Raw genomic sequence first — 13,288 nt, forward strand, 5'->3', positions numbered from 1 at the left:
ACTTCACAGGGATCTGGCTGGACACATGCAATGTGCTTCTCCAGTCTTTCAGATATTGAAGTAACCTCCCAACATGCTGCATTCCTTGTTAAAATCATTTTGCTGTGCACAATGAGAACTGAGCCAGTCCACGTTCTCAGTAGGTAAAAGATGCAGATAGCTCTTAAGAGTGAGCTCCCCTAAGACATGCTGCAGCCTTTATATTTGGAACCACTTATTAGTTAACTTTAAAATTACTTTTAATTTATTTATTTCAAAGAGACTAAAGCAAAATTCATGAAGAAGAAAAAAGGAGATGTTTCTGCCCCAGCAATCCTGCCTTGGGAGGTTGGTCTTTGCCTTCCAAGGCTGTAAGTAAAGATACTTTGCTGCAGCAACCTGTGCCTGGTTTCCTCTCATCCCTAAGTGGTGTCTCCCACCCCCTGAGGGCTGGCTGCTTTCCTTGCAGTCTGTCACTCTCAATATGGGCTGCAGCTCAAAGCTTGGAGCTGCAAATCTCTTGCCTGCCACAGTCCATTGCCTGAAGCACTTCTTGCCAAGCTGGTTTCTCCTCCAGAGGGGCTACAGAACAACCCTCCTCACCCTCAAGACACAGTTATTTGACCCTCTCATTTCTTAGGAGACTCTTGTGTGTAATTAAGACCCATGCATCCACTAGGCAACAATTACTCTAGCTGCTGTCACACTGTTACTAAATTATGAATGAGGCAATCTAGGCAATTTTGCAAACAGCTTCTAATTCTACAAAACAAGCCTTAAATCTAAGGTGTGCCTCATGGGACAACTGCACTGCTGCACACTCAGCTTCTGTAGTCCAAACCATTTGTTAACCAAGACACAATCTAGATAACAAAGGATAACCTCCACCTCGTCTTGCATGCTAAACACAGGAGAATTGTATACATTTATTTTATACCTCTGTAGCATTTCAAGAGCAATGCTTTTAACTACTGGGTTTATACCACATCTAGTGGAAAGACAACTCAACCACTGCTTTCAGGCATTTTCATCTTTGGAACAGGCACCAGAAAAATTGTTTATTGTGGATTGCCCTTCACAGTAAGGGATTACAAAGCAATACATATGCCCCTCAAAAGTGACAGGATTAAGTTTTCCAAATTTAGCAACTTCAAAGATTGGTCTAGAATAGCAAAACAGAATGATCTGAGGAACACAAATATATACAGCCACATTCTCATGCAAGGGAGAAGTGAAAACTGCTCTCTCAAAAGCAAAGCTCTTCTGCAAGACATCAGAGGTGGAACACCATGCAAGAACTCACCCGAGACACGAGTCATCCTGGTGGAAAAATAGCACTGCTCCAGGTCCTCAAAATGAGCTGTGAGGCGCTTGCGTCGCGAGGCCAGCGTGCTGTTATACCACGGCTGCTTTTTGGTCTGTGTGGGGAAGGGACAACACTTCAGAAAGGTCAAAGCCACGCCTGGGTCTCACTGATATAGATTTTACCCAATTATAAGCAATTATACAATATATGCAATTGGTCAGAAGTGTAAAATGACAATAAATGAAGGATCTTGGCAATGGCAACAGTTATTTCTTAGGGTCCTATGCTGCACCCTTTAACGTAACAAAAATAAATCCCTGCTTTTAGACAGTTTTTTGTTTCCTGAACCTTAGTAAATATAGTGCTTCTGGCCTCACATACAGGACAGGCAATCCCAAACCTTGGGGAGTCCTGTCTTGCATTTACACAGATAGACAGCATAGGCCAACTTCCAGCTTCACAAATCAAACAGATTGTACAACAAATACTCCCCAGATCCTTGGCAGACAGCTCATTAAAAGAGAAGGAAATGTTTATTTTAATGAGTTAGTTACTGAATTACTTCTTTTGAAGCAACTCAGTAACTCTCTGTAAAACTAAGCAAATAAAACAGAAGCAAAAGACAGCATGAAGTTCAAAGGTTAATTGAAAAGAAGTTCCTGAAGCTCATCATTAAAGCTATTTCCCAACCTACCCAAACAGTAATAGTGAGATGTAGGAGCAAAGGATTTAAACTACGTGAGTAATCTTTCCTGCAGGAGCAAACACAGAAAATGCAGTACTCAACATTTTAATCATGAGTGATGAAAAGGAATGAAACCCTCTACTACATAAGAAGCACAAAGAGCTCCTTGCTTTAGGTTCTATTTAAGAAATCTCACATACCACATCCTCAAAGCTAAATTTTAAAAGATTTAAGAACCATCAGGCTCCCTAATGAACAACATCCTTGAGCAAGTACAAGGCCTGTAATGCTACTCAATGGCACTAACAAAACCCACTTGGTGTCCAACTCCCCCTCAATCCATGCAGGGGAACAGCCTGTCCTCCTTACAGCCACCCACCAAGCCAACGAGAACAAAATAAGTTTACAGCCCACTCCAATTTTGTTTGTACCTGTTTGAAAAGTGAACTAATATTTGAGAAAAAAAGCAAACCCCAAGCAGTGAAACCTCCAAGCCACCACTTCCCACACACTGAAATCGTGGCTCACACTTGCCTGTGACAGCACCCGTGGTCTTCACAGCTTGTTTCATCTCAAAAGCAGCTCCAACCTCAACACACATCACTGGGAAGTGCTCCTACATCAGTACCTTTCAAGTACTATTTCCTAAAATTTTAGATCTTTAAAAAACATTGAGTAGAACACTTCTATAAATTCTTCCTATAATTTTTGTGCACCAATCTCCAACATCTCCAGTCTCTCTCAGCACATCAGTACTGATCTGTGTTCAAGACAACTCCAGGCACTGAACCATCCTTTCAGTCTGAAGTTAAGGCAAGCTGCCTGAACCACAATGAGCAACACAACCCAAACCCAGGCCTCATCTGATCCCAGTCCACAGTGAGATGGAATCCATCAGGTAAGAGTTTTCCTGCTGTCTCCCAAGGCAGATCCCTGTGGAGCAGGTCTCAGGCTGGCACCTGGCAACCCAGCAGTGCAGAGAACCAAGCAAGGGGCACTAACCCACAGTCACCAGACCACCCCAGCTAAGCATTTCAACCTGCTCACGTTTTGCCAAAATGCAGATATTCAGCTTCCATGAAGCTTGCTCCCTGGCTACTTTCTAAGCAATACTGGGCAACAGGAGGAAAAAATTAGGAAAGATAGAAAAGACACCCAAGCAATTATTTTTCAATGGTAAAGCCACTATGGTTGCCCTAGCTGAGAATATCAGATTTGACTCCTCTGTTATCAGGAGTGATTTTACTGTCTGAACTCCATCAGATACTCTAAAGAGTCCTCTAACAACTGTGAAAAATCTTCTTAGCTCCACACAAGCTCCTTATTTCTAGCAGAAAAAAGGTACTGCCATTAAATACTACCCACAGAATTCCTCAGGGCCTAAGTGACTTGTCCACTATTTACTTCTGAAGCTCATCTTCTGGAAGAGAACTGTCCTAGAGCTTTGTGGTATATAAATTCTCCCTAACAACATGTTTGTGGGCAATGTAATTATATTGAGAAAGGAAAGCTGTGCAGTCCATCCTAGATAATTCTTACTGCCAGCAGTGCCCAATATGTGATTTTTGCCGTGACTGACAATTAGGGAAAACACCCACAATTTAATTTATATTCTTAAAATTCTTTTTATGCTAAAGTCTTGCTGAAATTAGACTACCTTTGAACAGAAGTGTTTAACTTCAAGAGTTCTCTCTGAACTCCCCATCCAAACATATATTAAAGATTAATTTGAAAATTTGTACTTGAGAGTACAGATCTTGCACTCTTGAGGACAAGAAATCACACTGGAGGACAAAAAAGATTATTCTCACACAAATAAGGCTGTCATACAGAATGACTAGAAAGTCTAGGTTGTTTGTTTTGTGAGCTCACCAGCAGAATAGCTATGCTATTAATTTTGGCTTTGAAACAGGAAGCACTGAGACAAGTAATGTCACTGGAGAACAAATACACTGTAGCACATCAGAGTCCTGAACAAAAAACCCCCATCTACATTACACTTGCCCTCTGAAATGTGCTAGAACTACAATTCTCTGTTCAAGCAAAAACCTCCAAAGACCAGAGGAGCAAGAACAACAAGCATTTTCCCACAGAATAATAGATGGAATTTTCTAATTATCAATTAGTTACACAGCTGTGTTTAAACATACATGTGCCCAGGTCTTTTTTTTCTTTACATCAAATAAGATCCAACACCACTTCAAGCTAATTTACCAGTTAATTTACCAGTTTCATGCTGGTGTGTGCCAGGGATAGTCCACCACCACCAGGGAGCACCCAAGGCACAGCTGGAATGTGCCCAGCAGTCCATCTGCTCAAATGAAAGCTGTAAAACCTTTCTGGAACTGTGAGCTGGGTATGAGTGTCACCTCCCCAGCCCAGCTGAATCCCTCCAAGGTGCAAGACTACACAAGTGCTGTTTGGAATTTGGGAGGCCCTAAGGATCAGCCAGTTTGGAGGCTGCCTGCCAGACAGTTCCATTCCTTATGCAGCTTTTTACCCTCTATGTGAATCTATAATGGTTTTTAAAAGGCCCTGATGAGGACAAATGACGTAACTGTGACTGGAGAGTCTTTTTTTTTGTTTCCAAAGTTAAGCCTGATCTGCAGCTATTTAAGCCAAGGCAAAGGGTTGGGGATTTATGTCCCTTCCCCAGTGCTGGCCACATGGGGCATGAAGAGCAAACTATATCCCCTCTTCCATGGAAGAGTCAGCTTTAAGAAGAAAGTCAGATGTCTAAACACATCACACCAGGTCTCTCACACACAATCATTCCTACAGCTGCAGATGCCCATACAACCAGTTAAAAGCATTTTCAAGCTCCAGCTGACCAGTGCTCTGCAGATGGATGAAGGTGCACCTCAACCCTGCCCAACCTCCACATTCACCCTCCCATTCCCCCCATGCAGACATTTATATATTATCTTACCTGAGAACTGCCACTGAAGCCTGGAGGCTGGCTATACTCGGTGGAGTCAATAATACTACTGCAAAAATAAAAGAAATAGTCTGCTTAAATCACTGCACAGCCATCCTTTATCATTTTTAACCTGTTTGCTATTCCCTCCTTGACATTCTGCAGCATACTTGCCTTTGAAATCCATTTTACAGACAGGGAACACAAGGTTTTATTTTGTTTGGGGGTTTAGCAGCGATTTTTTTTTTTATATATAGAGTTTTCCTAGAGCAGAATGCTGTCACACACAATTATGTGTAGTGCAGTCAAATAATTTCTAATTAGAATGCAAATGCATATCTTTCGTATGAAATATGCAGCACAAGACATTCTGAAAATAACATGCTACCACTGGTTTTCAATTCCTTATAAAAAGGAAGAAAATAGAGAAGTCTAATGCTCTGGCATTTGAATCAACACTGGAAAGGGAAAAGCTAGAGAATTCTGTGTAAGACAGACATCAGTTTAAACAGACAATTAAGGAAATACAGAAATAACCTAAAAAATACTGACAGCCAGGATTGCTATTATTAGAAAATACTACACCATGTTATAGTATTTATAATGGCACGACATACCTTTTAAATCACTGTTTTCAAAACACAGCATAGACATGCAAGCTCAATGGAATTTAATTTTCAAAACTGCAAAAAGATCTCCTGATCCAAGCAGAAAACAGGTGGTTCAGTGCTCTTGGACATACAGGCAAAAAATTCAGTTCCCAGAGTAAGGCACCAGAGCCAGATAAAAGCACAGTTATCACTCAAATTTCATATACCTCCAGGACAGGTAAAGATTAGCACACAAGAACACAATTTTATTGATTATGCAGAATACATTGTGAAAATCACCATGATTAATTTCTATAAAATCTTTTTAACTGCTTTGCTTCTGCTATGTCATTTGACTTGGACTGAGAAGAAACTAGCTGGGATCATTGTTCTTGTTGTTCTCGGTCTTTCTTATGAGATACCTTAGATTTTAAGCATTGCCTGGGATAGCTGAAGGTTTCTTTAAAAAGCTTCTAGAACACTGCTGTAGGTCATAGTTTCAGTACCAATTCCTGCTTATATAGAAGCTAATAGAACTTGTGTGTACTTGAGAATCTTGGTCATAAACAAATTGGTTTGGTTGAAATGTCAGGCAGGGCACCTCTAAGTTTGGAAGAATGAACCAATGGTACCAGTGCTTAAATATTTCTCTGAATGTTTTCAAACTCCCCTGGAAGTGAAGGGAAGTAGGAACAGAAGATGAGACATAACCACTGATGAGTCTTAAAAAATTAACTTGGAAAATGAGACTGATTGGACTTCTGTTCCAGGCAAGACAAAAGCTGCAAACAAAGAAAATCTGAGGGACAAAATTCATTATTTGTGGAAGCTATTGTAAGGGAGAAAACAGCAGAGCCATTTCAGGCATGGCTGAGGACAATGAACTTTAAATTAGAATGTGGCTGCATGAAATAATGAAACATGGACAGCAGATCCTGCCAGAACTGCAGGAATAACACATTCAGCTAGAAAGCAATGAAAAACTACTCCACTCTGAGACAGGTACAGTGGCAATTAACAGCAAAACACTGAGACTTAGAGTGTCTGGTCTCGTTTTGCTGCAGGTTGTCTGGTGAGGTAAAGCCTTCAAGAGTGTAGATGTCATCTCCCCAACCAGAGTACAAATTTCAAGACATTTCTGTGCTGTGCCCATAGCTGAGTTAACTCATATATACCTGAATGTTTTTCCTTTCAATAAAAGGGAAGAAAGTAATCAGAAAATTACAGCACCCTCCAATTTTTTTTTTAAAGATGTAACATTAGGTTCAGTTTGGAAATTCAGCTACATTCATATGACATTTAAAAACCCAGAACAACAACAACAACAAACAAGGCAACCCACAGAATATAAATCCCATTACAGGAATGGGAGGAGGTAATTAGAACAAATGGAGGGGAAGGACGATCAGGATTTCAATAACTGAACCAGAGTTACCAAGCAACTCATTTCTAGATCAGAATTTTCCGTCAGACTCCTATTAATGATAGTTTGTTATTGCTATTAGTCCTGGATAGCATCACAGAGAAGCTGCTTATTCCCATCTTCTGTTTGCACCATTTACTGGGAGCAGAAATAACACACACGCCTGTTCAGAAAAGCCATACACAGAACTATTTGTTCTCTTCCCTTATTCTTCCCCTCTTGTTCTCTATTAGTATACAAACCAAGCAATAGGCAACACTGTAAACAAGCACTGTGCTATTACCCAATTTAATGTTTCATCACACCCTGTGTAGGCACAAGAGAAAACACGTGTTTCTTGCAGCCAAGGATGTACTGAACATCATAGTTGTGCTAGGGCTTTTGCTAAAGAGCTTCTGAAGGAAGCTGGGGGAAGGCAAAGTCATTTCACGTTTTGAAAATGTTAAAACTGGGGAGGAAGAAAGCTACAAATAATGAAAAGAAACAGAAAATTAATGAAGCAAGCGTGTGATTTAAAGGAAGCAGATGAATAAGGGCAAGTCACCAGAGACCAGATAAAACTGAATTCCAAAGAACTCTATTTTCTTGAACTTTAAATACAAAGGCTAAAGAAGTTTTCTTCCTCTCAGCACTAGTCTGTGATAACCTTGTACTATTTATAAGGCACATTACTAAAGTGTTATACAATTATATTTCATTAGCAGTGTGTTAAGTATGTTAAGTTATATTTCAATTTAAATACACCATTTTAATTCACTGATAAGCTAAAGAGTCTCTGCAAGTTCAATATCATTTTAACATGGAAGTGAATCCATCCCAAACTATATTTGTATTTCACTCTTAGTGGTTCATGGCATCTCTAAAATGCACTCTGGAGATTAAATATTTCAGTTAAGAGAAAAAAAATCAGTACATTTCATATTAGCTGTTCTGCAGCATTCTTGCCAAGGAGGAATGTTGAGATATTCTTCAAAACATTCACATAATGTTGAAAATAAAATTAGTTTCAAGTGGTAGACCTTCCTGGAATCTAATTTATGGTAATTCACACCAATGCAATTACTTGAATTATATAAAACTGTCAAAAGGGGGCAGAGATAGAGGTTACAGGAATAACTTCTGGGAACAACTGATGCCTGTCCAGGTAATTCCTTCACACACTGATTTCTCTTCTACCACTCAAGGCTACTTAACACAGGAATGTCACCAAGAAAAAAGATAAGGGGTCTTTTAAAGCAGAGAGAAAAAGGCAATACCACATTCCCTAGAAAACACCTAAATATCCTATTATATCACACCCCTGGCATGCTGTACCAGAGGGAAACCCCCAAAATGCAAGATACAGCCCAGACAGACCCAGACAGGCAGGGAAGAAAGAGCCCATGATCTCTGCACCCATCATGGCTCCAATCCACTCAGAGGGAAACCCCCAAAATGCAAGGTACAGCCCAGACAGACCCAGACAGGGAAGAAAGAGCCCATGATCTCTGCACCCATCATGGCTCCAATCCACTGCCCCCTCCCAGCAGACCCCAGGTGAAGCACATCAATCCAAAGATCACTACCATTCTTTTTTATACTATCTTACATCTTAAAATGCAACAACTGAGATTGACTGACCCCTAGGACATGAAATAAATAGGCATAAAGGAGTATTAAGAAATTCTCACTACACTGAAACCAGTGTAGCTCTCACTGCAGATTGTTCCCCCCTCAACTCTTTTACTAAAACTCCTGGGCTTAAAATGTTATTCCAGCCTTCAACAGATAAAAAAATTCTTTGGGGACTTGTTTCTTAGCTTAGCTCAAGTAATAGAGATACATTTCTACTCATAAGTAGAATCTCCTGTTAAAACAGAAAGGTTTTTAGGCCTGAAGGCATCCAACATGTAACAAATTGATGTTGCCCAACCAGTGCTCAAGTTTACCCCAAGCATCTGTACCAGGGAGTAAAACCAATCTATTAAATAGCCAATAACCAGAAAAGTAGTAGAACCTGACAAGAATCTCATCAGTTTCACAAAACTGCTTCTTGGCAAAACAGCAATACCCCATATCAAGAAACAAATCTGCACCCAAAAAGAATTGAAGAAGTAGTGAAGAACTGAATTGGAAATGCTGTTCCCATCCATTGTGATCATATTCCTGTCCTTTCCCTCAGGGGCAGCCAGAGCTACATAGAAATATGAGAGATATTGGTCTCTGTGTCCAGAAATAGCATCTTGGTAGGAAATTCCAGCCAATATTGCTGGGTTCCTCACCACAGCACTGTGTCTAAGTCTTTTTAAGGGAAGAAATCTGATCATTTTTTACTTCTGGGCTATTAAGTTTAGAGCTGCTAACTGCAAAAAAAAAAATCTACCAGTGCAATTCCATAACAGAAAATGACAGTTTAGAGAACTCTACTTCTAAGAGATAGTACAGATGATCACTTAATAACATAACCTGGCCCTGCTGAAATTAGAACAAAAGGCATGTCTGTAAAGTAGAGCACTTTAAACTCTGGCACTTACAACTTGGATACAAGAAGCATCTGCATTATTATCATCAAGAAACCAGACTATGCAATATTCCAGACAAAAATACACATGAAGTTATGTTATTAGAAAGGCATTTCATTAAATCAAAACAGACAGCAGATAAACAGAATCAATAGGCTGTACATTTCAAATTCTGATCTGAGCCCATACCTTTAGCTATCCATGCTGATTAGGGAAGCCAGAGCACTCCAATATCATACAAAATTAAGACCTTTCATATGCCAAGCAGAACAGCACAATGTTCAGAAAAGGTAGCATATAACTAACAGTAATATTTTATTCCACAGCAAAGGCTTATGACTCAAGTTTACTAATTCACATGACATTTAAAGCCATCGGTTTTCCATGGCATCTGATTCAGAGCAGATTCTTCATCCAAATGCAAGCTCAGATGGCTTTTTCTTCACTTCTTTGTTCACATAAAGTTTAGACCAATTAGAAACACAGTAAGAAAATACTGTACAGCACTCAAAAACCAGTTTTGCTTGTGTTTTGGGCACTGCTTGGAAAGCAACAGCAAGTAGAGTGCAACATGCACAGCTTGAAATCCAAGTTGAGTTGCGAGCTCCATACCTGTGTGAAGGTGAGGGAGCCTCAAACTGTGGCACTGTGCTGTCCTCACTGACTGGGGAGTACAGGCCACTCATCTCCTGAAACAGAAAGCCATGTTACATCAGAGCTGACAAAACATCTATGTCTAATGCATGTGATGACAATACTGCTGCTTTTCCATGCAGATAACCAACTGTGCCTACATTTACTCAACTCTCACCCACAAATCTTAACCTATACCTGAGAAAACATTGATTTTCTTCAATTTTTTTTCAGTTACCATTTGAACCAGGCTTCAAAAATCCTACAGCTGTGGTGCTCTGTGCTTCAGGAGTGGCAGTTTTGGAGCTTATACTCCAAAAAACCCAAGAGATTTGGTTATCATCCAATTGCCTCTAACCCAGCATCTCCCTTAAATGTGGCAGAACAAGCAAGCTGGAACTGCATTTTTGAGATATGTGCAAACTTATCTAACAGCCTTCAGAACTGGAAAGTAAAGCTGGATATGGGTCATGGCAAGAACAGTCACAAGGCAACAGGGCAAAGGTGGTGCCACAGACTTAAAAGAGGATCTGTCAGTCCTCTGTGGGACCACTGCACAAGAGAAACTTTGCACATAAACTTGGCTTTGTCCCTCCCAGACTCAGTCACTGCTGTGTACCCAGTATGAGACTGTCTTTCATCTGTTTGGGAAATGGAAGCTATGCAGGATGCAGCAGCTCATTAGTTGAGGGGCAAAGTGTTCTCAGGACAATTATTACTTGTGCTTTCAAATTCCCACTAGGTGCCTATTAGTTGGTAGGTAGAAAGAAGGATATTTGTGATAAGAGAGATGCCAGGCTTTAGAGGTCAGAGCCAAGGTCACCATCACACCCCAGGAATATACCCCAGCTGCAGACCACTGAAATGCCTGATTAAAGAGCACAGAAACAGGTAGCTGGATGCTCTTTGAGAGATGTCACAGCTTTTGGGAATCATTTCTCCTAGATCTCAAGACTTATTTTACCAGTCTGAAGAAGACACACTAAGGTATATTTATTTAACCAAAGCTGAGGAACATTTAGGAAAAGAGGTCTGAAAAAAATTCCAAATAGCTATCAGAAAAATGGGAATTCTCGCAGTTGTCAGTCATATTTATATTTTACTAATTCATCAGCACACATATTAATTGCATTAAGAAATCTAAAAGGCTTTTTGAGAGGTAGTTGGGAACACATGCTGACTGAGCACATGAGCAAGCAGTGAGAAGCAGAGCTGCCAAATGATTCCCAAGAAGCTTTAAGGGAATGGTATTTGGAGAGGTGGCAGCCTGATGTATTCCTGAAACATCAGCTTCCTACTGCAAGATTAAACACTACAATGATTAGAGGAGAGGACCAAGAGGAACCTAAAGACTTAGTGAAGACAGAAGGATTGCACTGATGGGGTTACAAATTCTTGGAGAATAATTCTTAGCAAAAATGTCAAGAGATTCCCATTAGTACAGAATTAAGAGAACTATACCAGGAGGTAGCAGGAATCAGTTTTGACATGCAGCAGGAGCTAGTTTTGTTCCAGTCTCTGCATAACAACCTCTTCTGAATCCCCAGCACCTCTCCATTTTAAGACTTAGATGCTGCTAAGGCTTAAACAGCCTGTGCAAACAGCCAGCAACATACAAAATCTTAAATTCTGATCAATATACCAGCTGCTGATTTCTAGCAACTACTCTAAAATACTTGCTACCAACACAAAGAAATGATTATATAAGAGCTACCTAACTGCAGCCTGCACACATCCACTAAATGAACAAATTAAAGAAAGAGCATCATCTGTTCATTTTCCCATTACTGACTTAAATGCCATAAATTTAACCCAGCAGCCTCACAGCAAGGCAGACAGCTTGATGAAAATGAAAAATTGCCAGAGTCAGAACAATGTCTGGGCACCTCACCTCTACACGTTTAATATCTTCTTCCAGAACACTTAGCTCCTTCTGGATCTGCTCCAATTGCTGTGGATAAGAGAATGGGAGAAGTCTAAATCAATCTGCACTGCACCACCAAGATAAATTACAATCTTTCCAGAGAGGAACCTGAACTATCTTCACTAGTGTGTCACACAATTGAAAAGTCACCAGGCAGGAAGTTCAAATGCACAGATTAACTAAGTGTGCACACAAACCACATTCAAGACAAAGCTGTTATTTTGAAACAATGAAAAACAAGAGCAGAAGGTATTTTGATGTCAGTCACAGAGATTCACACTATTCAAAGTATACTATAATGCTCCTTTAACATGTCTCAGACAAGGTGTAACTGGTTTCCAAACACAAGTATAGAATCACAAAGTGGTCTGGGTTAGATGGGATCTTAAAGATTCTCATTCCACCCTCTGCCACGGGCAGGGACATCTTCCATCAGACCAGGTTGCTCCAAGCCCTGTCAACCTTGGCCCTGAACACTTCCAGGGATCCAGGGGCAGCCACAGCTTCTCTGGGCAACTTGTGCCAGGGCCTGCCCACCCTCACTGGGAAGAATTTCTTATTTCTTCCTAATACCTAAACCCACAGTTTCAAACCATTCCTATTTGTCCTATCACAGTTAGAAAAAAACCAAAAAAACAACAACAATGAAAGACAATGATCATTTCACCCTTCAACTAAATACAAAATGTTTTTCTAAAAGGTATCAAGACTAGTTCTCATCCCAGCTGTTAACTGTCAATTGCCAATTTAAACTTTGTCATTAAGTTTCTGGATTGGAAAAAACCTGTTATGACTAGAGCAAGATTTGCTCCTAGCACTGAGCAAGTACCACATGGTATCAAGGTATCACTTCTTCCAAAGGTGTGATACTTACCTTGGATTACCCATAAACTCCAGTCAATTTGAGGGCTATACACCTGAAAGGGTCAGGAGACTTCCCTTCTCACCAGCCAACATTTCCTTCCCCTTCTTTGTGCCACATGTAACATCTTCCAGGTTTTTAGTCAGTCAGCAAGCCGGCTTCACTCACCTCAAGCAACTGAAGCCACAGACTTGACAACTGTTTACACCTAAGCAAGGACATCATGTCCTTACCTGTTTATTCAGCAGATATGTCCCACCCTAACACCCACAGAGCCTAAAGCCAGCCTTGCAGGGCCCACACACACACCCTCTTCTAGGTGAGAGCTCCTGACAAAACTCAGCTCCAGAGCAAGTCTGGTTCACTGAGACACGAAAATGTAATAAATATACTGAGAACTGGAAATCCACCTGACTCTCCTCAGCCCTCAGTAAAAATTTACAGACCACCAGCAAGGTGGTCTGTGAC

The 13,288-nt window shown here is 40.5% G+C and overlaps 1 protein-coding gene across 2 annotated transcripts in view; it reads right to left on the reverse strand.

The window, feature by feature from the left end:
* The window catches only part of COP1 (COP1 E3 ubiquitin ligase), a 124,406-nt gene that overhangs the window by 88,513 nt on the left and 22,605 nt on the right, over nucleotides 1–13,288 (reverse strand). For both annotated transcript variants that reach the window (XM_039730279.1, XM_039730278.1), the window contains exons 7-10: nucleotides 11,926–11,985; nucleotides 10,014–10,090; nucleotides 4,900–4,957; nucleotides 1,283–1,397 (exon numbers count right to left, since the gene is read on the reverse strand). In XM_039730279.1, coding sequence (XP_039586213.1) covers nucleotides 1,283–1,397; nucleotides 4,900–4,957; nucleotides 10,014–10,090; nucleotides 11,926–11,985 — 310 coding nt within the window. The remainder of the gene's footprint in view (nucleotides 1–1,282; nucleotides 1,398–4,899; nucleotides 4,958–10,013; nucleotides 10,091–11,925; nucleotides 11,986–13,288) is intronic.

The sequence above is a fragment of the Passer montanus genome, unplaced genomic scaffold (genome assembly GCF_014805655.1).
Source record: "Passer montanus isolate IOZ18808 unplaced genomic scaffold, ASM1480565v1 scaffold71, whole genome shotgun sequence".
In the NCBI taxonomy this organism is placed as follows: Eukaryota; Metazoa; Chordata; class Aves; order Passeriformes; family Passeridae; genus Passer; species Passer montanus.